The sequence below is a fragment of the Rhinopithecus roxellana genome, chromosome 15 (assembly GCF_007565055.1).
Source record: "Rhinopithecus roxellana isolate Shanxi Qingling chromosome 15, ASM756505v1, whole genome shotgun sequence".
Lineage (NCBI taxonomy): Eukaryota > Metazoa > Chordata > Mammalia > Primates > Cercopithecidae > Rhinopithecus > Rhinopithecus roxellana.
In genome coordinates this window covers 60,576,426-60,604,129 of record NC_044563.1, presented here as the reverse complement: position 1 = coordinate 60,604,129, position 27,704 = coordinate 60,576,426, and the positions used below count along the sequence as shown (strand labels likewise).

Sequence of the window (27,704 nt, the reverse complement as noted above, 5' to 3'; positions counted from 1 at the left end):
ACCAGCCTTAGGAGACTCCAGACCTAACGGGGATTGGGGGATGCTGCTAGGAGTCATACTCTGCCATGGACTTCCTCCCCACTCGAGCCTGTTTCTCTCCCAGTTCCTATCAAACAAGATGAGCCCCAAGACTGGCAAGCCTAAGCAACTGTTGGCCCCCCCCAAAAAATTTATTTTCCTTTAAAACAAAATGTACAACCAAAATTTAGGGTTTGGAGCAGTAGGGAAGACAGGAGATACCAGAGAGCCCATTTTACGGTAGAAATCTGCATCTGACCCCTGTATCCCATACCTTTGCAAAGGAAGGGAGGGGTCTATAAGCCAGAACTTGCAGAAGAGAGAAGAAAATACATGGTGTGCTGGTGCTGTTTCTGGAGCAGGTCATCCTTTAGGTACAGAACACCACCTCCACCCAATGACATCAGAACCACTTACTGGTAGAGCCCTTGGAAATCATACAGCCCACCCATCCCCCATCAGACACACGGACACACTGAGGCTCAGATAGGGAAGGGTACATACCATAGGGCACACACCACATCAAAAAGGTGAAGTCAGGACTAGAACACCTGAGCAGCTTTAGCAGGGGACTGTGGCCACAGGCCTGGATGTGCACAGTAGATCATGAAATACATTAGTCCTGTGAATGACCCCGTGGAGAGAAATGGCTGTGGTTGTCAGGGAGCAGCAACTGCTCAGGGGCTCCTGACCTCAGTGAAAGGTGACTATGTAAAGGCCAGAAAGTGGATGGTGGTCATGAACCTCAGGACGTTTTTTTAGCACCAAATGGTGGAGCTCTCTGCCAGCTCAGCTTCTTGGGGCCTCTCAGGTAAAGGTGATGTTGCTTGAGGACCCCATGCCCATATGAGGGGTGGAGAGGAGAAGCCAGCAGCACTGGGGTGAGCCTTGGCCTATGCCCTTCCTTCTTACCCTTCCCCCATCTTCAGTAAGGCCAAGAGAGGATGTAGGGTGGGGAAGGCCAGAATGGTATCTTGTTTCTTGTTTCTGGGCAGTGGGCTTCCTCCTTCCAAGCAGGACTGAAGGGTTCAGAATCGCTTTTCCTCAGGCTGAGAGGTTATGAGCAGCTCCTTGTTCCCGAAGTCCCACCAGGCCGTCATGTGGAACGCCATGTTGGTTAGGACAACAGTGTACTCCAGGATGGCAAAGATGGTGTACACTGTTGTGAGGACACAAGGAACAGGGCATGATGAACTTCCTGCTACCCCCTCAGGGGCCTCTTGATAAATCACACCACCATTAGTCTGCTACAGAGAGCACAATGGCAGTCAGTCCCCAAGACCATTGCCCATTATCAAAAACATCACTGCTGCCCCGTAGCCACTCATGACTGCCTGTGGATCCTATCCTGACCTCACCTCCAGCCTCACAATACATGTTGTGCCGAAAGTAGACAGCCAGCGCCGAGAAGAAGGAGACGAAGTTGATGACGAAGAGCCGCTGTTTCCAGCTGTAGGACTTCCGATCCTAGGGAATAGGCTGTCTGATCACTCTGCAGCTTGCTGGGATGAGAGCTAGGGCTCCCCTCTCAGCCCTAGCTCCTAAGGGCTGGGCCTTATCTCCCTTGGCTCCCACTAGTGGTCATGGAAGGGAGCACAGGCAGGGGCAGCAAGAATGAGGAACATGTTGACGTCCCTGCCTCTGGGGGAGTGATGGGCCAAGAAGCAGTGGTATTCCTGCCCCTTCCACTTCAGGGGGATGGAGTATGAAAGTTACATGGAGTCACCCACCAACCCCACCTCCAAATACTGTGGGGGGAAAGAAACCCATATACACATGTGGGGCACTGAAATTATGACAGACCACAGTCCCCTGACACTGTTCCTAACTCACTGCCGCCTAGATGCGACTCCTCATTCTATCCCCATTTGCAGCTTTCATCTCTTCTATTCTCCAGTCACCTACACTACCCAAACACAGTGCTATAGTCCTAGATTCTGACCAACCACCCTCAGTTTGTCACCAAGCCCCAGCCCCAACCCCAGCACCCCTCTGCCAGGGTTCCCATTAGAACTCAGTTCCCACCTCACCATTACCCGAATCCTGAGGACAGATGTCCTTGATTTTCTTCTGGGCTGCTTGGAGCCCCCGCTAGGGATAGACCGTACCTCCTGACTTACTGTGTGCTTCTTGGTCAACCGCCAGAGAATACAGGTGAGGAGCATATGCCCGAGGGATGAGGCGATGAACACAATGAAAGCATTCTCGTGGACGGCTAGAGGGAAAGAGGATTGGGAGCCACATTGCAGGGAGTGCCCACACCACTAAGTAGGAAGGTCGGAATGTGGTAGGGGCAGGCCCCTCCCCTCAGGGAACCCTTCCCCACTCCTCCCTCATCCGGGCACCCACTGAAGTCCTCGGAGGAGGAGACGTAAGTGAGCACTAGCAATGCAAGGTTCTCCACGACATTGAGGCCGAAGTTGAGGCGGCACAGCGGGCGATAGCAGGAACACGGGGAGGCGCAGCTGAGATAGTGGTTCCAGTAGGCGAAGGCCACCAAGAAGCGAGGCGCCGAGTGCAGGCCGATGCAGAAACGCCACACGTAGCGCTGGGGCACCTCCCCGCCGATGGCCGAGCTCACCGAGGGCAGGTAATTAGGCACCTAGAGAGTTGTGACCTGTCTGGGCATCTGCCTCTGCCAGCCCCGCCCATGTGGAGAACCTTCTCTCCATCTAACAAAATCACTCTGGCCTCTGCTCCAGTCCCTCCCCTTGCAGGAAGTTCTCCTTCAGATGTCCCCACACCTCTCCCAAGGGACCTCTCCTTCCAGGTCCTAGGCCCAAAGTGCTGGATTCTCATTCCCCAGCTATCCTGGGATTTGTGCAGGAGCATGGTGGGACCTTCTCCATCTTCCCTGCAGACTGGAACCTGCCTGTGTTTGGTCAGTGTGTAGATGGGTTCAGATGCTCTACACCCATAGCTCAGAGCTGTGCCTCCACTAAGACCCTGGGTGAGTTCCAAGACCTCAGATTCATTCTAGAGGACAGGGATGAGTCACAGAATATCTGAGCTTCCTTAGAAAAGTGCTGGATTCACTGGTCAGCTAAGATGTTGCTCAGTCTGCTCCTAGCGCCATTCATTCCTCTAGGCAGGTGTGCCAAGGTGGTAGAACGGCAGCCCTGCTCTGATCATGATTAAGAAAGTGGGTGGTAGGCCGGGCGCGGTGGCTCAAGCCTGTAATCCCAGCACTTTGGGAGGCCGAGACGGGCGGATCACGAGGTCAGGAGATCGAGACCATCCTGGCTAATACGGTGAAACCCCGTCTCTACTAAAAAATACAAAAAACTAGCCGGGCGACGAGGCGGGCGCCTGTAGTCCCAGCTACTCGGGAGGCTGAGACAGGAGAATGGCGTGAACCCGGGAGGCGGAGCTTGCAGTGAGCTGAGAGCCGGCCACTGCACTCCAACCTGGGCGACAGAGCAAGACTCCGTCTCAAAAAAAAAAAAAAAAAAAAAAAAAAAAAAAAAAAAAAAAAAAAAAAAAAAAAAAAAAAAGAAAGTGGGTGGGCTGGGCATGATGGCTTACACCTGTAATCCCAGCACTTTGGGAGGCCAAGATGGGTGGATCACCTGAGGTCAGGAGTTAAAGACCAGCCTGGCCAACACGGCGACACACTATCCCTACTTAAAAAAAAAAAAAAAAAAAAAAAAACAGGCCGAGTGCGGTGGCTCACGCCTGTAATCCCAACACTTTGGGAGGCCAAGGCGGGCAGATCACAAGGTCAGGAGATTGAGACCATCTTGGCTAACATGGTGAAACCCCGTCTCTACTAAAAATACAAAAAATTAGCTGGGCGTGGTGGCGGGCGCCTGTAGTCCCAGCTACTCGGAGACTGAGGCAGGAGAATGGCGTGAACCCGGGAGCCGGAGCTTGCAGTGAACCGAGATCACGCCACTGCACTCCAGCCTGGGCGACAAAGCGAGACTCCGTCTCAAAAGAAAGAAAGGAAAGAGAGAGAGAGAGAAAGAGAGAGAGAGAGAGAGAGAGAAAGAAAGGAAAGGAAGGAAAAGAAGGAAAGGAAGGAAGGAAAGGAAGGAAAGAAAGGAAAGGAAGGAAAGAAAGGAAAGGAAGGAAAGAAAGGAAAGAAAAGAAAGAAAGGAAAGAAAAGAAAGGAGGCCGGGCGCGATGGCTCAAGCCTGTAATCCCAGCACTTTGGGAGGCCGAGACGGGCGGATCACGAGGTCAGGAGATCGAGACCATCCTGGCTAACACGGTGAAACCCCGTCTCTACTAAAAAAAATACAAAAATCTAGCCTGGTGAGGTGGCGGGCGCCTGTAGTCCCAGCTACTCGGGAGGCTGAGGCAGAGGAATGGCGTAAACCCGGGAGGTGGAGCTTGCAGTGAGCTGAGATCCGGCCACTGCACTCCAGCCTAGGTGACAGAGCGAGACTCCATCTCAAAAAAAAAAAAAGAAAAGAAAAGAAAGGAAAGAAAGAAAAGAAAGAAAGGAAAGAAACAAAAGAAAGAAAGGTAAGAAAGACAGGAAAGAAAGAAAGGAAAGAAAAGAAAGAAAGGAAAGAAGGAAAGAAAAGAAAGAAGGAAAGAAAGAAAAAGAGAAAGAAAGAAAGGAAAGAAAGGAAAGAGAAGGAAGGAAGGAAGGAAGGAAGAAAGGAAGAAAGGAAGAAAGGAAGAAAGGAAGAAGAAAGAAAGAAAGAAAGAAAGAAAGAAAGAAAGAAAGAAAGAAAGAAAGAAAGAAAGAAAGAAAGACAGACAGACAGACTAAGAAAGAAAAAGAAAGTGGGTGCTCCTAACCTGGGGTAGTCTAAGGAAATGACCATGTTCTCGTGCATCTCCACCATCCATCTTTCTCAATGCCTGGAACTCCTATTGAAGCCTCAGTCCTTAAAGCTGAGAAAAAAGGAGGAGATAATACACAGCTGCAGGGACTGGCGTCTTCCTTGTTTGAGAGGTGAAAGGATGGAGGATGACTGAACAATGGTTTAGACAGGGACAGGAAAGCCAAAGATGGGAAGAGGCTCTCTTAGACTTCAGGGCCTAGAGCAGTGCTTCACAAACTTTAATTACCCATACAACTAACTCACTGGGGGAATTGTTTGAAATTGCAGAAGGCTTGGAACCTGAGGGTCTGCATTTTTGAATTTTTTCATTTTGTTTTCCCCTTTTTGAGTCAGGATCTTACTCTGTCACCCAGGCTGGAGTGCAGTAGCATGATCATGACTCACTGCAGCCTTGACCTCCTGGGCTCAGGTGATCCTCTCACTTCAGCCTCCTGAGTACCAGGCTAATTTTTGTAGAGACAGGGTTTCCTCATGTGTCCCATGATGGTCTCAAACTCCTGGGTTTAAGCTATCCATCTGCCTTGGCCTCCCAAAGTGCTGGGACTACAGGCTTGAGCCACCTCACCTGGCCAGAATCTGTTTTTTGTTTTGTTTTTTTTTTGAGACGGAGTCTCGCGCTGTCACCCAGGCTGCAGTGCAGTGGCGTGATCTCTGCTCACTGCAATCTCCGCCTCCAGGGTTCACGCCATTCTCCTGCCTCAGCCTCCGGAGTAGCTGGGACTACAGGCGCCCACCACCATGCCCGGCTAATTTTTTGAATTTTTAGTAGAGATGAGGTTTCACCGTGTTAGCCAGGATGGTCTCGATCTCCTGACCTCGTGATCTGCCCTCCTCAGCCTCCCAAAGTGCTGGGATTACAGGCGTGAGCCACCGTGCCCGGCCGTTTTGTTTTTGTTTTGGACACAGGGTCTCACTTTGGTTGCCCAGGCTGGAGTGCCATAGCATGATCTCAGCTCACTGCAGCCTCTACTTCCTGGGCTCAGGTGATTCTCCCACCTTAGCCTCCCAAGTAGCCACCACCATGCCTGGCTAATATTTTGGGTTTTTTTGTTTTGTTTTGTTTTGTTTTTTAGTAGCAACAGGGTTTTGCCATGTTGCCCAGGCTGGTCTAGAACTCCTGGACTCAAACAATCCACCGCCCTCGGCCTCTCAAAGTGCTGGGATTACAGGCATGAGCCAACATGCCAGGCCAGAATATGCTTTTTTTTTTTTTTTGAGATGGAGTCTCGCTCTGTTGCTCAGGTTGGAGTGCAGTGGCACGATCTTGGCTCACTGCAACCTCTGCCTCCTGCGGTTAAGCAATTATCCTGCCTCAGCCTCCCGAGTAGCTGGGATTACAGGCAGCTGCTGCCACGCCCAGGTAATGTTGTGTTTTTAATAGAGATGGGGTTTCACCAAGTTGGGCAGGCTGGTCTCGAACTCCTGACCGGTGATCCGCCTGCCTCGGCCTCCCAAAGTGCTGGGATTACAGGCATGAGCTACCATGCCCAGCAAGAATATGCATTTTTAAAAGATTCCCAAACTGTGGAAATATCTAGTCCATTGCCCACACTTTCTGTGCACTTTTGCAGACCTCCAAAGAGGGCCAGCACAGTGCCAGAGCCCAGTAACACAGCAAGGGAATGAACTTGCTCTAACTATGGAGGGACAGTCTTTGGAAGTGGAGTTCTGAAGGACCATCATTCCTTTCTTTCAATGAGATGCTAGACTGCTGAGAAGGTGAGCAATGCTGCAGGCAGCTCACAGGGTAACCCACAGGTAGGCCTGGGGCAAGACTAGATAGGGGGCTTCACAAAAAAGGAGATGGATTCCCCTCTGCACTGTCAGAGGAAGCTAAATGCAGAGCTCTGGGAGAGAAGATGCTGGCCTCAAAGCCATAGCTTAAGATATCATAGCTTGAGACCAGGCTCAGACATGCACTCTGAGTAATGTGAAGGGGCAGCGTAGAGGCTCAGGAACTACACAAAGCTGAGTCTGCACCCCAGCTCTGCCTTTATTAGCTGGGTGACCTTGAGCAAGTCACTTCACCTCTCTGAGCTCCAATTTCCTCATTGGTAAAATGGATATAACACCACCTACCTTGCAAGGTGTTTATGAATTCTCTTTATTTATTTATTTTCTTGAGACAGGGTCTCGCTCTGTTGCCCAGGCTGGAGTACACTGGCGTGATCTCAGCTCATTGCAACCTCCACCTCCCAGGTTCAAGCAATTCTCGTGCCTCAGCCTGCCAAGTAGCTGGGACTAAAGGTGCCACCACTCTCAGCTAATTTTTTATTTTGAGATAGAGTTTCACTCTTGTTGCCCAGGCTGGAGTGCAGTGGTATGGCCTCAACTCACTGCAAACTCCACCTCCCAGGTTCAAGCAATTCTCCTGCCTCAGCCTCCTGAGTAGCTGGGATTACAGGCGCCCGGCCTCTAATTTTTGTATTTTTAGTAAAGATGGGGTTTCACCACGTTGGTTAGGCTGGTCTTAAACTCCTGACTTTAATTGATTCGCCTGCCAAGGTGCTGGGATTACAGGTGTGAGCCAACATGCCCAGCCATATGAATTCTAAATATAACATGTATAAAACATCTGCAGTATCTGGCATGCAGTAAGTGCAATAAGTGATGGTTTTCAGAAGACAAAATTTCCTGTAAAGAATGCAAAAACACTGTGAGCTACATGGCCACAGAGCATGGGAAGGTCTGCTTATGGGTGAGAGGCAGGAACCTCCAAGTTTCCTTACTAGATTTTTCTGCGTTGAGTTACTCTGAGTTGGGTTGGTCAGAGTGTTGCCTCTGCTTCCTAGAATATTCATTCTGAAAACTATTCCCCAATCTCAACTACTTTAAGGAAAACAGGACCACCATTTAAAGCTTGACTGGGAGAGCCTAAAGGATTCAAGGGCCCTGAACCCTGACCACTGTTGGGAATGGGTACTGGGGAGAAACGATACAGGGTTTAGGGAAGACCTCAGGAGGAAATGTGAGTTAGGGCATTGTGGCTGCTGGTCCTGTCTTAATGAGCTTCTCTCAGATTAGGGATGGGGGTGGGATTCTAAGAGCCAGGACTGTCTCTTCCATCACATACACACACACGCACACATAACACACAGACACATACATATAATCAGGTACATGTACTCCTACCCCCAGCCCCATTCCCAGTACACAAGTTCCCCACTCACCGACTGCACCAGCAACAAGCAACATCAGGAGCTATGAGAAACCAGGTACACAGCTCACCCCAAACTTCCCCATGTGCCCAGAGCTAAGAGTACTGAGAGACAGGAGGATAAGCCCTTTCTGATAGGACAGTTGATCAGAAACTCATATGGTATAAAGACAGGGTTCCCCAAAATCCCCTTTCACAGCACCTCAGATTTCACCATGAGATTCATTCCTTTGGCCTCAGGTAAAAGTCCCCCCACATTATAGATGCCTTCTCTAGCTACCCTACTGTCCCCCACCCCCATGCCAACTGCACAAAAACTCCAATTGCTGTCAATCCCACTTTCTACACCTCTCTGGACTCCATCCCTCCTCTCTATCCTCACAGTACGCATCTTAGCTCTGGTTCCCCCAGTAGCATGAGCTACTGCACTAGCCTCCTTATACCCTAGTCTTGCCCCTGCCCTTAAAGCTGTTCTCCACTCAGAAGCTAGAATGGTCTTCTAAAGCACAAATCTCCAGCCTACACAACATGGCAAAACTGCATCTCTATAAAAAATATAAAAATTAGCCAGGCATGGTGGCATGCACCTGTAGTCTCAGCTACCCAAGGCTGAGGCTGAGGTGAGGAATCATCTGAGCCCAGGAGGTCAAGGCTGCAATAAGTCAAGATCAGGTCACTGTAATCCAGCCTGGGAGACAGAGTGAGATCTTTGTCTCTAAATAATTAAATACATAAAGCACAAATCTGATCATGTCCCTTTCCTAATCTTTCCAAAGCTCTTGATAAAAATTGCCCTCTGGATAATATCAAAAGTTGTCAGCCTGGCATTCACAAAAAGCCTTCTTTACCACAGAGCAACAATGTCCCCTCCTCCCAAGAAGAAAGTGATCCCCAATTTCCTGCCTCGGCCTCCCAAAGTGCTGGGATTATAGGCGTGAGCCACGGTGTAGAGCCTGCTTTTTTTTTTATTTTGTTTTGTTTTTGAGACAGGGTTTTACTCCTGTCACCCAGGCTGGACTGTAATGGCGTGATCTCAGCTCACTGAAACATCCACTTCCCAGCCTCAAGCAATTCTCCTGCCTTAGACCAAGTAGCTGGGACTACAGGGGCATGCCAGGGCACCCAGCTAATTTTTTTGCATTTTTTTTATACAGATGGGGTTTCACCATGTTGCCCAGGCTGGTCTCGAACTGAACTCGAGCGATCCACTGGCTTCGCCCTCCCAAGGTGCTGAGATTACAGGTGTGAGCCACTGCACCCAGCATCTCCCTTGTATTTCTATCATCATCTTCCAACTCAGGGAGGACTGTGATTCTATTCTCTCTGAGTCTCCCCCCATGAATTCTCTCTGACTCTGACTTACCTACCCTTCCCCCATCCCCTTGTCCTTCTCCCTCTCTCTGACCCTCCACTTGCTCTCCACTATCTAATTCTACCCTAACTGCCACCTCCTGACCTGGTGTTGACCCAGGGGCTGGGGAGCTGGCACTCACCCCACAGTCAGTGGCCACCGTGTACTCAAAGTGGAACACCAGGGACCAGATGATGCAGAAGAAGAAGCCGAACACAGGAAAAGTGATGACCCACCAGACCATGGCCGTGAAGCGAAGCCGGAACAAGGTCCCATCGGGGTCCAAAGGCTGGGAGGCCGCAGAGAACATCCTGTAGGGCGTGGCCTAGGCAGCACGAGGGATACAACTTGGGGCCTGGTGGGATACCTGGGCCTAGGAAAGTGAGGCCTTTTCCAGAGATGGCTCCTTAGAGTATAAGGAAAAGCCAGAGCAGAAAGGGTAGAAAAGGCATAAGGGAAAAAGGAAGACAGTGCAGAGGAGAAGGAACAAAGGGAGATGGGACAGGAGCAGCAGAGACAGGCAGGGTCAGAGCTTAGGAATCCCCTTGGCACACTGATACTCTAGGTCCAACTCTTGAAGAGCCTACAGAGGAGACGCTCCCGGTGGCTTGGACAGGGAGCTCTGGTGGCCCACTGCACTCTCACAACCCTCATAGCCACTCAGGAGAAGGGTCAGAGGTAGAAAGGTTATTATTCCCATTCCACAGAAGGGGAGACTGAGGCCCAGAACTATGCCAGGATCAAACACCAGGACTAAGGCCTCTTGCCACCTGACAGCTTCAGGTTCTAAGTCAAGACTTCTTTCAGGCCAGCTAACAAAGGACCGTTGGCTCAGAAAGGCCAAAGCCCTCCTACTGACCCTGTCTGACCACATTCCTGCTCCTTACCCAAGTTCAACTAGGAACAGAGGGAGTGCCCCAGAACCTATCTCAATGGGGCCACAGGCTGCCAGCCATCCCACCCCCAGGCTCTGAATGATCCAAGCCTCAGGCCAGTGGTACCCTGAACCTAAAATACCAGGTCCCTGTGGAGGCCCAGACCTACATCTCCTCCCTATCTGAGGAGACACAATGTCACCCAATCCAAGATTTGGGAGAATCTGAGGGTCATGGAAACCTTCTCTGCTGAGCTTCAGCCTGCAGTCCTGGGCCAGACCCAGGAGGCCTCTGTCCAGATCAGACCCAGACCCAGGGAACCGAGCTTCTTCCAATCCCTTCTCCCTCCTGGCAGACAACTCCCCCTCACAACCCCACTGCCCAACCACCTTGACCCCTCAAGCTGGGCTTCCCTCTGGATCAAGCTGGGGCAGACGGAGATGGCTTAATATTAAAAGGCCTAGGACCCTATCTCCCCTCGGGACTCATACTTCCCTCCACTAAGGAGACCCAGGAATGGGGTCAGGGTGGGGGCCTCACGAAGCAACACTCACACTCGGTGCTGAAGAATCTGGGTCTTGGGTTGAAGGTTGTAGCCAGACTGGGACTATTCTAAGACTGGAGGGTCCCACCCCCTGCTCCTCAGGCCTGCCCTCCCGCCCACAGTACTCAATTCTCCACGCCTGCCCAGGCACACATCCTTCCCAGGATCAACAAGCATATGTCATAAATCCTAGAACACTGTGCAAAGGTAAGATGTGATAGTGGCTGAGGTCAGCTGGCAGTAGCTTCTTTGCCAGTGATGGGGGCAGGGACCTTTCTAAGAGTTGTGTCCAGGGACGCAGGCAGGTTTCCAATAAGGTAAAGAGAGAAAGCAAAGAGGGATCTGGCCCTTTTTTGTTAGAGCAGGACTGAGAGGGCTTGTTGGGCCTCACTGGAGAAATGGCTAAATCCTATGATGATAGAAGCAGGATACAAAAGAGATCTCAACAAGCCTAAATATGAGATAGCAATGTTCAGCCTGCACCTGTGCAGAAACAGCTAATGGCAGCTCAGACTGCATCAACAGAGGTCTAACAGAAAGGAATAAGAATGAATAGTCCTACTTTTGCCTGTACTGCCCAGGCCACGTAGAGTCCTACACCCAAATCAAGGCCCAGCAGAGAAAAGTGACCAACTGGGTCAAGCTCAAGGGTACATTCAAGATAGGAAAGAGCCTAGAAACCACGTCCTGGGAAGGTTGCCTGAAGGAACTGGATTGCCTGAGCTCAGGAGTTCAAGACCAGCGTGGGTAACACAGTGAAACCCTGTCTCTACTAAAATGCAAAAAGTTAGCCAGGCATGGTGGCATGCACCTGTAATCCCAGCTACTCGGGAGCCTGAAACAAGAGAATCTCTTGAACCTGGGAGGAGGAGGTTGCAGTGAGCCGAGATCATGCCATTGCACTCCAGCCTGGGTGACAGAGCAAGACTCCGTCTGGAGAAAAAAAAAAAAAGAAGATAGACTCAAGGCCCCTCATTACTGTCTTCTTGTCTCTGCAGGGCTGACCTGAAGCCATGAGGAGAGAATAGTTCTACAGCTATCAAAGAAGAGCCAGGGCCAAGGCAGAGACTCACTGGAAAGTAGGTACATACTCACTATAAGTAAAAGCCTCAGCCTGGCCAAGATAGTGAAACCCCATCTCTACTAAAAATACAAAAAATGAGCCGGGTGTGGTGGCGCATACCTGTAATCTCAGCTACTCTGGACGCTGAGGCATAAGAATGGCTGGAACCCAGGAGGCAGAGGTTGCAGTGAGCTGAGATCGTACCACTGCCCTCCAGCCTGGGCAACAGAGCAAGACCCTGCCTCAAAAAAAAAAAAAAAAAAAAAGAAAGAAAGAAAAAGTTTGGGCTAGGTATAGTGGCTCGAGCCTGTCATCCTAGCACTCTGGAAGGCTGAGGCAGGAGGATCACTTAAGCTCAGGAGTTCAAGACCAGCCTGGGCAACATAGTGAGACCCTATCTCTATTAAAAAAAAAAAAGAAAGAACGAAAAGAAAAGAAAAGAAAAGAAAAGAAAAAAAGAAAAGAAAAGAAAGAGGCTGAGCATGGTGGCTCACGCCTTTAATCCTAGCACTTTGGGAGGCCAAGGCAGGTGGATCACCTGAGGTCAGGAGTTTGAGAACAGCCTGGCCCACATGGTGAAACCCCATCAATACCAAAAATACAAAAATAGCCAGGTGTGGTGGTGGGTGCCTGTAACCCCAGCTACTCGGGAGGCTGAGACAGGAGAATCACTTGAACCCAAGAGGGGGAGGCTGCAGTGAGACGAAATCACACCACTGCACTCAAGCCTGGGCAACAGAGTGAGACTCTGTCTCAATAAAAAAAAAAGAAAGAAAAGAAAAGAAAGAAAAGAAAAAGGCTAATTATTAGTTATTAAGCTTCCTTAGAACAGGCTACCTGGGGAGGAAGGAAGCTCCCCATCACTGGGGATCTGTGAGCAGAGGCAAAGTAATCAATTATAGATATGATGGACTAGCTTGCTTCTTTTATTCCTAGGGCTGGCTATTTCTGGGATACTCTGAGTAGGAAATGCAGAGCAAATATAAAAATTCCAAGGTGGAACCAACACCGTAGTCTCAGGGAGTGGGGACAACATACCCTCAGGGTCACAGACCTAGTACTGCTCCAGAGGGACCAAGTACTCCAGCAACTATCTATGTCTTAATTCCCTAACTGGTATACCAAGAACAGGTAATAGGCATGCAAGGTATGCAGTAACCTAGCTAATAAACCAAGGCTATTGATGCCATTAGCCCTTGGAGTCAGCCACAAGGGGCAGAGCAAACAGCCTAGTCTGTTTAACTCCATATGCCATACAAATACTATAATTTTGCTTGGACTATGATTGACTTATACCATGCCTTCCTTTCCCCAGGGCACTGGGCTAGGGAGTCCTAATCATTTATTCAACCAACACTTTCTGGCCAGGCACAGTGGCTCACGCCTATAATCCCAGTGCTTTGGGAGGATTGCTTGAGGTCAGGAGTTTCAAGACCAGCCTGGGCAACAGTGTGAGACCCCATCTCCACATACATACACAAAAATTAGCTGGGCATGGTTGTGCATACCTATTGTCCTAGCTACTCAGGAGGCTGAGGCAGGAGGATTACTTGTGCCCTGGTGGTTGAGGCTGCAGTGAGCTATGATCATGCCACTGCACTCCAGCCTAGGCAACATGGCGAGACCCCATCTCCACAATTTTTTTTTAATTAAGCTGGGTGTGGTGGCTCACACCTGTAGTCCTAGCTACTCAGGAGGCTGAGGTTAGGAAGACTGCTTGATCCCAGGAATTTGAGGCTGCAGTGAGCTATGATATGCCACTGCACTCTGGCCTGGGCGACAGAATGAGACCCTGCCTCTAAAACAAACCAAAAAAAACCCCAAATACTTTCTCACTCAAATGCAGTGCCCACCCTCAAGGAGATTCCCATCTGGTGGGGAAGACAGACACAAATATTATGTGATAGATAACACAGGGAACTGTGGGCATCCAGAGGAGACAGTGATTAAGTTAGACCCAAGGAGGACAGGGAAGACATTTTAGAGCTAGCTGGGCAGGGTTTTGCGGGATGATCAGGAGTGGCTAGCGTAACAGGAACATCTGATGCATTATCTGAGATAAGCACTAGGTCAGGAAAAGGTAATCCTTCCCTTCAGATCACCTGTTCACCCTTTTCTTTCCGTTCTAATAGCTCCCAGCCCCAGGTCTCATCAGATTGGGTGTCCATACCTCAACACCCATGTCTACCCACTGACAAATCAGGAGGAGTAGAAACTCCAGTCATATGAAGAAAAGAAATGAGGCTCCACCCCATACTCGCAGCTAGACCACACTGCTAATCCTAGTCATTTCTCTGAAGCAGATGCTCTTTACATGAAGGGGAGATCCAGCTGGCTGGGGCCTTCAAAACTCTGAGGGACCCCAAAGATGCATATGCAGAACCTGCCTCTTCTCCACCTACAGCCCCTAGGCTAAGTTCATTTCCTGCCCTGCCTTCCAACCTGACAGTCTCTTCCTCCTTCTCCTTCTGCTCCTCACACTTCATCATCTTCCCTAAACTACTTTCCCATCCTTCTTTACCTAGAGCTCTACACTAGACCTGGGAAGGAGCAGGACAGGAATTATCAACCCTATTTTATTTTTTAGAGATGGGAGTCTCACTGTCACCAGGCTGAAGTACAGTCAGACAACCATAGCTCGCTGCAGCCTCAGACTTCTAGGCTCAAGCAATCCTCCCACCTTAGGCTCCCGACGAGCTAGGACTACAGGTGCACACCCCCATGCCCAGCTAATCCATTATATTTCAGACATGAGGAAACTGAGGCTGGGTCTCTGTCTCAGGTAATAAAGAGTCAGTAAATGAATTACAAGTATAACAGAGTTTGACACATGTCCCACCCCATAAACTTTGATATCCTAGAGAAAGTAGTCTTACATCTTTCTTCCTGGCCCCACGCCCTATATCCCTGTCCAGAGGGTACACAGACATCTATGGAACCTTAGAGGCCATGGGACTCACCCCAAGACATATACACATTTACATAATCAGATCTCCATACAGACAGGCACAGATATAGTCTCTCTCACACACGACCCACTCAAACAGTCATGACCCTCACAATCACACACACGTATACTGAATCACATTCCTACAGACAGGCAGAAGCCCATAGTGGTACATTAAGAGGCCCAAAATACTCTCTAGCCCAATCCTGTTCTCTCTCCACTTCTCAGAAAACCCTGGGGTTCCAGAATCTGCTCTTCTATGAAGTACGGATTTGACTCTAGGTCTGCCCTCTGGACAGGGATATGGGCGTGGGGCAGGAAGAAAGATGTGAGACTACTTTCTCTAGGATATCAAAGTAAATGGGGTGGGACATGTGTCAAACTCTGTTATACTTGTAATTCATTTACTGACTCTATATTACACTTCAGTGACTCCAGCCTCCAGAACCTCACAGAAGGCGGAGGGAGACTAACCCTTGAGATTTCAATTTGCAGGTAGCCCCCCAGCAGCCCCATATGTTTGATGGGCCCCAGTGGAGAGCTGGCTAATCTTGTTAAAAGATATTCAAGATCTAAAGAAGATCCAGATCGGCCTGAATATGAGGTATCAGTGTCCCCATGCCCTACCCCACAGTGTGTGGCCGTTGTCTCCTTGAAGTGGAAGAGCAGGGACCAGAGGATGCAGAAGAGGAAGGCGACAAGTGGACAGCAGACTGTGACCAGGGCCACCACGGTGAAGCGGAGCCGTACCAGGGTCCCATCCCGATCCAGTGGCAGTGGGACCTGGTACATCTTGTCAGACCTGGGGATGGAGTGGCATGCTGTCAGGGCCCCAGGCAGCAAGGCTGGGACTCGGTGATGAAGTCAGCCCTTGTGCTCAGTCCTAAAATTAGCTGTGTGCCATGGGGTGGGGAGTACGAGGAGGAAGTCACCTAAACTTGGATAGCTCCCGCCCTGGATGAGGAAGACTGACTCAGAATCGAAAGACAACATTCCACCTCAATTTCAGCGGGAAGACAATGAACCAAATCTGTGCTAGGATAAAGCTTGAATGGATTGGGAGAGCTTCTCCTCACTCCTCTCCGCCTAGCTTGATAGGCCTAGGACTAGGGAAGCTGCTTTAAGTGTCTCTACTTATTTCAAGAACCAACCCTAAAACCTACCAGTGGATGCAATGGCCCACCTCCTCCCCAAGGCCTTTAAGCCTCAGGCCCAGTCTCCAGGCTTCAAGGCCTCTCATCAGCTCTCATTGCTCCCCACTGGCCCAGGGCCCTCCCGCACCTTCAGTCCCTTCCCAGACTCTGTGTGCTCTGTGTGCCTGCACCGCAGTCCACAGTGGCAGGGATTCCATGGAAGCTGACAGAACCCCGAGCCCTCTGCTTGTCCCAGCCTGCTCTCACGTGCCCCTGAGAGTGAAAGGCTTTGCAGAATCAGGTCTGGTGCTAGCCTGGGCTTGCTGTTTGCTGGAGAGAGCTGCTTGATCAGCTTCTGGAGGCTCCCCAGTGCTCAGGGGGCTGTCCACACCACCCTCCTGTGAACAGATGAGGGTTCCTGGGGGCTGTGATTTCCCCCTTACATAAGGGTAGCTAAGGTCAGGAACTATAACAAGTAAGTGTATACCAACAATCCCAGCTCAGCTCCCCACAGTGTACAGAAGGGAAAGTTGGGGCAGGAATCTGCTCAGGATCACATAACAAAGAGATACATGTGGGACCCACAAAGAGTTACACACTGCAACTCTGGCCTTCCTTGACCCCTTCCTCTCTGGGTCTGAGCTTGAGACAGAAAGGTCAGGTTAGGACTGGAGTGAGAGAGGCAGAAGAGGCACCTGTTCACAGAAGGAAAAAAAGAAAAAACCAAATTCTACATAGATGAGGCAGTTACCCCTATTCCCATTGTAAAGATAGAGAAACCAAGACACTCAGAGAGAGAGAAAGGCTCTTCCTCAAAGCCCTATGCTGAGTTGGAGGGAAAGCCATCCCTGGAACGCTGGCTTGTTGTTGCCAAGCTAGGGCTGGCTCCAGACACATAAAGAATATACCCTTCTGGGCTCAAAGCCCTTGTCAAATCAAGTCCCAACTCTTTCTGGCCCTACCCACAAGACTATCCCTTTAGTCCCACCCTCAAAAAGAACCTTGATCTCAGTTAGGTTGGCATCCTGGCATTTCAGAACAAGCCAGGTGGCTACGCCTCCACATTCTCACCCATTTTCCCCCAGCTGCCAGGCCTGATCAGGAAGCCTGCTCCAATTGCTCAAGTTCCTCTCTCCCTTTTAGGAGCATCAGGGATCTCCCCAGGGAGCTGGAAGTGGCTCTGGTGACCCTCCCAGAAAAAAAAAAAAAAAAAAAAAAAAAAAAAAAAAAAAACAACAACAAAAAAGAAAACATTCCCTGGATCATCCCTAAATGAACTCTGAGTCCCTTAGGGCCCTAGATGGGGAACATCTTCCTCACTCAGCCCAAACCTAGACTCTGAAGTTGCAGTAGCACTAGTCTTCCCTGCCAACATCCATCCCTGAAGCTTGCAGCTCTAGATCTCTGAGGAACCACTAGGATTCCCAAATTGAAAACTAGATCTTCAGGGAATGAAGAGGCACTGCCCAAATCAGGAGTTGATGAAGAGGTTCAAGGGACAGTCCATTCCAATTCTTGGAAGTATGCCTGGCCTCCCATTTAGCTGTGTGACCTTTGGCAAGCCACTTAACCACTCTAGATCTGTTTCCACAGTTTGGCAACATGGGAATCACAGGGTTTAGATTATCTCTAAGGTCCTTCCAACTTGGTCATTCTACTCCACACCTCACGGTGGAGCTGAAGGGCAATTGTTCAGTCTGCAGACAGCTCTACAGTCCTCACAGGTACTACTTAGCTGAAAATCGCTTTCTTTGGAGCTACCTCAGCTCCAAAGTCCCTAGAGATGTTCTCAGCCTCGACTCTGAACCCACATTTACTGAGTGCCTACGGAATACTAGGCCCCCTGCTCTGTACTTGATACACATTGTCTCTTTTAATCCTCACCATAATTCTATGAGGTAGGTGCTACAGCCTGTATATTTCCATTTTACAGATGAGGAAATTGAGGCTCAGGGAGGTTCAAAACACTCAAGGCCAAGGCTAATAAATGGCAGAGCTGCCATTCAAAACTAGTCTATGGGGTTCCAACCCTGGGGCCCCATCCTCCCCACCTAGGGCTCCTGACCAGGAGGCCCCGCGGAATAAAGAAGGGAGAGCTCAACCCCTGCACACCCGGCCCCATGCTGGGGAGGGAGAAGGGGGCCAGCTCGGCAAGTCCAGACAGTTCCTGGGAAACAGAGTGTGTGCGATAGCAGGGCAGGCACCAGGACTCCCAGAGCGTGGGGCCCGGCCCTGCAGAGGCCAGACCGCGCGGCCAAGCTCCCCTGAGTGGGGCTGCCCGGCAGCCCAGCACACCCATGCCCATACTCACCCACGCGGTGGTGACGAGATTGCCGGAGGAACCCTGGGGCCCGGGCGGCCCGGGGTCGGGGACTGACTCTGCTGGCTGGTCAGAGCGCGAACGGCGGGGGCGGGGCCGGCGCTCTCGGGGCGGAACTTAGAGAGGAAACTGTGCCCAGATCCTCTGCTGGCTCCTCCCCGCTTCTGGAGACCCCCGACCCGTGGCTCTGCCCCTCAATCTGGTGTATCCTCAAACTATGCTTTACAGCCCGGGACTGCCCCCACTAATTTCGGCTGCGTGCGGGCAGCCGTAAGAGCTCTGGATACCTGAGTTTAGAATGTTAGATAAGCCACCTTGTCGCCTTACCTCTCAGCTGCGTTCCATCACCTGTTGAAAGAATACAAAATTAATTCAACAGGGGCCGGATTTCTTTCTCATCCGCCCGTCTCTCCTGCCCCGCACCTTCATTCTAACCGAATAATCCAGCCTTGCCCTTCTGAAACATTAAGCCAGTTTCCTCCCAGCCTTAGCGCCCCTCCCCCAAACTTTGCTCGCCAGGGTGGTTGGGGACATTTCAGCAATGGTCAGAGCGCCTTTGCAGGCAATGAGACCCGGTAAGGCACATCCCAGAAAGTCTGGCCTAGTGCTGTTCCCGCCTTTGTTCAGGAGAGGGCGCCCTGTCCTGTGTACAGCGCAGAAAGAGGATCTCCGGCCACCAGCCCTTAGGTCTCTCCACAATGAGAGGATTGATCCCCAAAAACCAGCTGCCAGAGTTCCCTCCCTACCCTGACCATGACTGACCCATAAAAGAACTTGAGGGGGACCCCTGGCTCCCTTTGCAAAGACCATCTACCCCAACGGGAAAGGAGGGTGAAGAGACCAAGTATCTCTCTTGCAAGCACACGGGGGTAGTCAGAGCATCTGCAGCGGGTGGAGGACCTCTAAGCTAGCCACAGCTAACATCGCACTTTTCCACTTAAATCCTTAGCAATAACACATTCTGAGCACTCAGTATGTCCCAGGCACTCTTACTTTTTATGTTATCTCATTTATTTAATCCTCATAAAACCCCTGTGAGGGCCGGGCGCGGTGGCTCACGCCTATAATCCCAGCACTTTAGGAGGCTGAAGCGGGCGGATGACCTAGGGTCAGGAGTTTGACACCAGCCTGGCCAACATGGCGAAACCCCGTCTCTACTAAAAATACAAAAATTAGCCAGGCGCGGTGGCGGGCGCCTGTAATCCCAGCTACTTGGGAGGGTGAGGCAGGAGAATCGCTTGAACCTGAAACCGGGAGGCGGAGGTTGCAGTGAGCCGAGATCGCACCACTGCACTCAAGCCTGGGCGACAAGAGCGAAACTCCGTCTAAAACAACAACAACAACAAAAAACAAACCTGTGAAAATAGATCCGATCACGGCTCGCTGCATCCTCCGCCTCCCGTGTTCAAGCGATTCTCCTGCCTCAGCCTCCCGAGTAGCTGGGATTACAGGCGCCTGCTACCACGCCCGGCTGATTTTTGTAGTTGTTAGTAGAGACGGGGTTTTGCCATCTTGGCCAGGCTGGTGTCGAACTCCTGACCTCGTGATCTGCCCCCACCTCGGCTTCCGAGTGTTGGAATTACAGGCGTTAGCCACCGTGCCTGGCCTTTTTTTTTTTTCTTTTATTTTTTTTTCTTTGAGACAGAGTCTCACTCTGTCACCCAGGCTGGAGTGCAGTGCCACAATCTCGGCTCACTGCAACCTCCACCTCCCGGGTTCAAGCAATTCTCCTATCTCAGCCTCCCAGGTAGCTGGGACTACAGGCGGCACCACCATGCCCGGCTAATTTTTGTACTTTTAGTAGACACGGGGTTTCGCCACATTGGTCAGGCTGGTCGCAAATTCCTGACCTCAGGTGATCCACCTGCCTTGGCCTCCCAAAGTGCTGGGATTACAAGCAAGGGGCCCCGCCGGTAGATACTATTTAATATCCTCATTTTACCAATGGAAAACAGGGAAACCAAGTTACCTACTTACACAGCTAATAAATGCTAGAACCAGGACTCAAGTCTGGTACCTGAGATAACTCCCATAATCCACTATATGCTGTTAATGCCACTTAGCATTTGGTGATTAATTTGCCAGAGCTCTTTTTCATGCATCACTTTGGTTCATTCACCCAGCCTAGGCCCTCTCTTTGACAGGCCTCATGTGGAGCAATGGTGGAGGACCCAGAGATACCTCAGACACACTCTGAGGGGCTCTGAAGTCTGGAGAGAGTACACACTCAAAGAGTGTCTGATTCTAAAAACAACTTTTCTTGATTTTGAATTCTCCCCTATCCTGTTCTTTAAGGTCCCAGGACAAATGGACTAGTAAAACTTTACAAAAAGAACCACCTCCCTCCAATTTTGGCAACTAGATTCAGGTTTTCTGCCTTGGGGCTTTATGTCATCCTCTTCCTCTAGCTCCAACCAGGGGTGTCTGCTCCTGGCCATTGTTCCCTTTCTTGACACCTTGTCTGTTCTCTTGGCCCTAAGTACCATACCCTGAGGCTGGGTCCCCTCTTCCTGCCTCTAGACTACCCCCAATGCCCAAACCTTGAGGTGCTCTAATTTAGATTAATTCTTTAATTTTCTGGTGATTTGGGAAATATGGGCAATTCACCATACACCATTAACCAAACAGAGCCCTGAGCCTCTGTTTCCTTGTCTTTAAAATGACTTTATTTATTTAAAACAAGGTCTCGCCGGGTGCAGTGGCTCATGCCTGTAATCCCAGCATTTTGGGAGGCCAAGGTGGGTGGATCACAAGGTCAAGAGATTGAGTCCATCCTGGCCAACATGATGAAACCCTGTCTCTACTAAAAATATAAAAATTAGCTGGACGTGGTGGTGTGTGCCTGTAGTCCCAGCTACTCGGGAGGCTGAGGCAGGAGAATCACCTGAACCCGGGAGACAGAGGTTACAGTGAGCCGAGATTGCGCTGCTGCGACAAAGCAAGACTGTGTCTCAAAAAAAAAAAGGTCTCACTGTCTTCACTGTCTTGCCTAGGCTGTTCTTGAACTCATAGGCTCAAGCGATCCTCCTTCCTTGGCCTCCCAAAGTGTTGGTATTACAGGCGTAAGCCACCGTGCCCAGCCTGTAAAACTGATTTAGGAATATCCACACTGGGTGTGGCGGTTTACACCTATAATCTCAGCAATATAGGAGACCAAGGCAGGAGGATCACTTGAGCCCAAGAGTTCAAGACCAGCCTAGGCAACATGGTGAATCCGTCTCTACCAAAAGATACAAAAACTTAGCTGCATGTGGTGGCACATACTTGTACTCCCAGCTACTCAGGAAACTGAGGTGGGAGGATTGCTTGAACTCTGGAGACAGAGGTTGCAGTCAACTGAGATCATACCACTCCACAACAGCCTGAGTGACAGAGCAAGACCCTGTCTCAAAAAAAAAAAAAAAAAAGGAATATCCACATCATAGGGTTGTTGTATTAGAGGTAATTTAGCAGTGTGCTAGGCATGTGGAAGGTACTCAACGCATGATGGTCATTATGATTAGACATGTCAGCTATAGTCTGAACTTATCCTGAGCTTTTTCTGTATTGTCTGACCTTGGCTGTCATGGACCCTCTCTGAATTTCTTTATTTCACTGTCAATTTGAAAGACCTCGCCTACCTTGATTTACATAAGGGAAGATAAAAGAAATAAAAGGAGTTCTTGGGCCAGATGCGGTGGCTCACGCCTGTAATCCCATCACTTTGGGAGGCTGAGGTGAGCAGATCACCTGAGGTCAGGAGTTCGAGACCAGCCTGGTCAACATGGCAAAACCACATCTCTACTAAAAATACAAAAATTAGCCAGGCCTGGTGGCGGGTGCCTGTAATCCCAGCTACTTGGGAGGCTAAGGCAGGAGAATCGCTTGAACCCAGGAGGCAGAGGTTGCAGTGAGCCAAGATTGCGCCACTGCACTCCAGCCTGGGCGATAGAGCGAGACTCCACCTCAAAAAAATAAAGAAATACAAATTAAAAATAAAAATACAAAAAGAAAAAGAAAAAATATTCGTTGGATCGATTTAACGGAACTGGGTTCTGAAGAATGGGCAGTATTTAGACAGGTAAGCAGAGATTGAGGAAGAGAAAGGGGACAGAGTAAGCATGGCTGGGGTAGGTATAGAGGCAGGGACAGACTGCTAAAGACATCCAGCTTTAGACCAAGCTCTGCCATTGCCTCCTGGGAAGCCTCAGGAAAATCAGTGTTCTTCCTGGGTTGAGGAGGAGTTATTCTTGTTCTTCTCAAAGATCTTTTTCATGACCAAGACATCCTTCCTGGATGGCTTTACACCACCCACCCCCAGCTCACTCATCTTGCTCTAGCCTCACTCTGACTCAAAAAAGAATTAAATATTTCCCTATTCATCTGCTTGCTTCCCTGTTCATTTAGCTTGGAATGTTTTCTCTTCCTGCCTCCATCTCAGGAAACTCTATCTTTCCTGTAAATGTATTTATTAGCATGACACTTTGGTAAGTTAAGAATGCATGTGGTAATTTCTAGGGAGATCACTAAAATAATACTAATAGGAAAAGAGAATTTAACTTTCAAACTGGTATAGTGGGAAAAATGGGCCGGGCATAGTGGCTCATGCCTGTAATCCCAGCACTTTGGGAGGCTGAGGCAGGTGGGTCACCTGAGGTCTGGAGTTTGAGACCAGCCTGGCCAACATGATAAAACCTTATTTCTACTAAAAATGCAAAAATTAGCCAGGTGTGGTGGCACACGCCTATAATCCCAGCTACTAGGAAGGCTGAGACACGAGAATCACTTGAATCTGGGAGGCAGAGGCTGCAGTGAGTCATGATCACGCCACTGTACTCCAGCATGGGTGACAGAGTGAGACTAAAAAAAAAAAAAAAAAAAAAAAAGATGAATATAGCCGTAAATTCATTAAATGCATTAGACTAAATGCTATGGTTAAAAGCCAAAGTATTGGCTGGACACAGTGGCTCAGGCCCGTAATCCCAACACTTTGGGAGGCCAAGGCAGGTGGAATATTTAATGTCAGAAGCTTGAGACCAGCCTGGCCAACATGGTGAAACTCCATCTCTACTAAAAATACAAAAATTAGCCGGGTGTGGTGGCAGAAGCCTGTAATCCTAGCTACTTGGGAGGCTTAGGAGTGAGAATTGCTTGAACCCGGGAGGCGGAGGTTGCAGTGAGCCGAGGTTGCACCACTGCACTCCAGTCTGGGTGACAGAGTGAGACTCCATCTCAAAAAAAAAAAAAATACAAAATATTGCTCCCATGTCATAGACAAGGAATTGGGGCAGACAAGAGTTAAATAACTTAGGCAAGATATAAAAAGTAGCAGATCTACAACTTAAGCTTAGCTCTGACTCCAACTCTGCTGCTTCTCTGGAAGGAAGTCTCATCCTTCCACAATTCTGCAGTCCTTACAGGTCTGTCTCCTCCCTAACCACCAATCCTTCACAGCTGCATACAGTGAGTTCTCAAGTCATGTGTATGAGATGGGGGCTCCTAGGACAAAGCTGGACTTTCCTTGGCCAGAATAGTATTGAGCTGTGGACATCTTTGGGCTCATGATGTCCAGGACAAGGCTTGGCTCCAAAAGGGTTTGTAAGCATGCATCAAACTCCTTGTCTTCAGAATGGAAGAAGGAAGATAATGATACCTAAAAGAGGTGTTATCAGAATTCAGACAGTAGGAGCGTGGGAAGGAACCCCTGGCTTCACAAATATGCCCTTCCCCAGCCAGGAATCCTGGGAATGATGAGCCATGGGCCACTTGCCTACCAAAGCATCCAACAATGTATCTTTAGAAATCACCAAAGTCACAGGAAATTCTTCCCTGGAGTATTCCTCATCCAGTCTTTCCACAAGTATGCACTATTTTCCTGCACACCTACTTGTACTTTGGACTGAATGTACTCATTTGCTCACTCATTCAAGACATTTCTGTCAGAACCATTTTATAGCAAAAAAAGAAAAGAAAAAAGACATTTCTGAGTCCTCTTTCAGTATCAGAATCTATATCTTAGAATATTTAGAATAGGAACTCAACATTTTTATTTATTAATTTATTTAGAGACAGAGTCTCCCTCTGTCACACAGGCTTAGGCTGGGAGTGCGGTTGGTGCAATCTTGACTCACTGCAACCTCCACCTCCCAGCTTCAAGTGATTCTCCTGCCTTAGTCTCCCTAGTAGCTGGGATTACAAGCGCGTGCCACTATGCCTGCTAATTTTTTTTTTTTTTTTAGTAGAGATGGGGTTTCGCTATGTTGGCCAGGCTGGTCTCGAACACCTGATCTCAGGTGATCTGCCTGCCTCAGCCTCCCAAAGTGCTGGGATTACAGGAGTGAGCCACCGTGCCTGGCAACAATTTTTTTTTTTTTTTTTTTTTTTTTGAGATGGAGTCTCATTCTGTCGCCCGGGCTGGAGTGCAGTGGTGCAACCTCGGCTCACTGCAAGCTCCACCTCCTGGGTTCACACCATTCTCCTGCCTCAGCCTCCCGAGTAGCTGGGACTCTAGGCGCCCGCCACTGTGCCCAGCTAATTTTTTTTTAATTTTATTAGTAGAGACAGGGTTTCACCATGTTAGCCAGGATGGTCTCGATCTCCTGACCTCGTGATCCACCCACCTCGGCCTCCCAAAGTGCTGGGATTACAGGCTTGAGCCACCGCGCCTGGCCCAAGCCTCCCATTTTTTAAACAAATAAATCAATTATCTCTAATCCCTTGCCATCACCAAAAACCCACATGTATTTAAACACATTTACATTTGAGGTAAAGCCCATTTCAATTTTGCATTGATGTCCCACAAAGAGGTGGTGGTGGAGGTTTTTTTGTTTTGTTTTGTTTTTTTCTTTTTTTGGAGATCACTCTGGAGTGCCTGGCAGGATCCTTGCTCACTGCAATCTCCGCCTCCCGGGTTCAAGCGATTCTCATGCGTCAGGAACCCGAGAAGCAGCTGGGATTATAGGTGCCCACCACCATGCCTAGCTAATTTTTCTATTTTTAGTAGAAACAGGGTTTCATCATGTTGGCCAGGCTGGTCTTGAACTCCTGGCCTCAAGTGATCTGCCCGCCTCAGCCTCCCAAAGTGCTCAGATTACAGGCGTGAGCCACCAGTCTGGCCAGTATATGCTTTGCTTTCTGAGCACAGCTCCTGCTGTGAGACTCAGTCACTAAAGATGTCACTAAAGATTTCTAGAAAATGCCCACCTTTCACTCTTGTAGTATCAGTCTTCTGCTCTGGGCTAGGCCCCAGGAGGACTTCCAAGAGCCCAAGACACAGAAAACCGAGGGTAAATAATAGGATACAAAGTGACAACACTTCAACAGAGGCCTGCCCAAGCATTGGCTCAACTCGCTGGGAAAGCTTGGCAAATGTATCACTGAGAAGATGGGAACATTTGAAATACCCGTCCTTTAAGAATAAGTAGGGGTTCAGCTGGAAGCGGTGACTCACGCCTGTATGGCCAGCACTGTGGGAGGCCGAGGCGGGCGGATCACCTGAGTTCTGGAGTTCGAAACCAGCCTGGCCAACCTGGCAAAACCCAGTCTCTACTAAAAATACAAAAATTAGCCGGGCGCCGCGGCGAGTGCCTGTTATCCCACCTACTCGGGAGGTTAAGGCAGGAGAATCTCTTGTACCCGGGAGCCGGAGATTGCAGTGAGCCGAGATCGCGCCACTGCACTCCAGCCTGGGAGACAGAGGGGGCAGGGCAAGACTCCATCTCAAAAAAAAAAAAAAAAAAAAAAAGTAGGAGTTCATGGGGAAGGTGGCTCACGCCTGTAATCCCAGCACTTTGAGAGGCCGAGGCGGGTGTATCACTTGAGGTCCGGAGTTCGAGACCAGCCTGACCAAACGGTGAAACCCCCGTCTCTACTATAAATACAAAAATTAGCTGGGCCTGGTGGCGGGCGCCTGTTATCCCAGCTACTTGGGAGGCTAAGGCAGGAGAACCGCTTGAACCCGGGAGGCGGAGGTTGCAGTGAGCCAAGGTTGCGCCAACGGACTCCAGCCTAGGCGACAACGCGAGACTCCATCTTTTTTTTTTTTTTTTTTTTGAGACGGAGTCTTGCTCTGCCGCCCAGGCTGGAGTCCAGTGGCCAGCTCTCAGGTCACTGCAAGCTCCGCCTCCTGGGTTCACGCCATTCTCCTGTCTCAGCCTCCCGAGTAGCTGGGACTACAGGCGCCCGCCTCGTCGCCCGGCTAGTTTTTTGTATTTTTTAGTAGAGACGGGGTTTCACCATATTAGCCAGGATGGTCTCGATCTCCTGACCTCGTGATCCGCCCGTCTCGGCCTCCCAAAGTGCTGGGATTACAGGCTTGAGCCACCGCGCCCGGCCTGAGACTCCATCTTAAAATTAAAAAAAAAAAACAAAAAGTAGGGGTTCTCCAAGTGCAACCGGGAAAGACGTTCCAACAAACCTCATTTGCACCAGGCCCTTTGGTGGGCCAGGCCCTTTGGGCATCTCTAATGCTCCTAATGTCTATCCTAGAAATTCAGAGAGGGAAAGAATGTGCTGGGGCAAGCATGGGTCAGGAGAGAATAGGGTCAGCATTTAGGGCCCTGAAGCAGCCTCAGGCAAACTCTTTGGACAGACAGACCTCCCAAGAGGGCCCTCAGGCTCCGCACGTGGTCTGGGCAGGAAGTGCGGGCAGAGAGACTAGGAAGCCTTCCCAGCAGCGCCCGTGGATCGGGGCAAGGAAAGGGTCGAATAGTTACCATGCCATTCTGGGGCTGTCCCTCTGATTGGCCCGAGGTCCCTCAGCCCGAGTCGCGCACTCCAAGGAAGGGGGCGGAGTCTCTATGTTGCGTCACCACTCTTCCCGACACCCCGCCGGTGCTTCCCAATCTAGCCATTCACAAGCCCACATCGAGAGGCCCTGTGTGACGTCACGACTCGCTCCCGCCAACCGCGGCGGCGAAGGGCGGCACTCCACGGCCCTCTCACCGCCCTACCCCTGTGCCTCACCGAACTCCTTGTGCCCCTCCTCTTCCCTCTCGCCCCTTCCCCCCCGCCCCAGACCCCCCCCACGTTCGGTTTCAAAAGACGCGTTGCCCAATGAATAACAGGGCCGACCCAGAGTGGCGGCGGCAACCACCAATGCGCGGACGGCGAGGGCGGAGCGCCCGCAACGAGCCTCTGACGCCGGGCGGCGTGTGACGCAGTCGGGCCCTCTGCGCGCTGCGCCCGAAGCGGCGGTCGGTAGCAGTGGTGGTAGCGGTGGCGGCGACGGTTTCGTGGGGGCCGCGCGCTGCTCTGTGAGTGGCGGGTGGCAGACGGGCCTGGGCCCGGACTCCTGACACTTCCCCTTCCCCACTGAACCGCGGTAAGTCGGGAGTCCGAGCTGCAGCGGCCGAGACCGACAGGCCTCTACTCTCTTCCGGGCGGGCGGACGCGCGGTGCGTCCCAGGGCCTCTCCGCGTCGAAGTCTCGCGCAGCGGCGCGCACCTTTGGCCTGAGAGAGGGGCGGGGCCCAGGATCCAGAGGCCTGGAGGTCCGGCTTTGGAGGCCCTGGGAGAGAA

General features: G+C 50.4%; 2 protein-coding genes across 6 annotated transcripts in view; one reads left to right on the top strand and one right to left on the bottom strand.

The window, feature by feature from the left end:
• Positions 1 to 134: 134 nt before the first annotated feature.
• On the bottom strand, positions 135 to 27,144 carry PGAP2 (post-GPI attachment to proteins 2). Its single transcript, XM_030917496.1, is given in 9 exon segments — positions 135 to 1,177; positions 1,377 to 1,485; positions 2,127 to 2,233; positions 2,368 to 2,620; positions 9,468 to 9,650; positions 15,382 to 15,556; positions 18,535 to 18,553; positions 26,898 to 26,957; positions 26,960 to 27,144. Coding segments are annotated over 9 exon segments (1,116 nt in total). The 5' UTR covers positions 27,039 to 27,144; the 3' UTR covers positions 135 to 1,046.
• The window catches only part of NUP98 (nucleoporin 98), a 131,670-nt gene continuing 131,055 nt past the window's right edge, over positions 27,090 to 27,704 (top strand). For all 5 annotated transcript variants that reach the window (XM_010366936.2, XM_030917492.1, XM_030917491.1 and 2 more), the window contains exon 1: positions 27,090 to 27,508. The gene's annotated coding sequence lies outside the window, so the exon portion shown is untranslated. The remainder of the gene's footprint in view (positions 27,509 to 27,704) is intronic.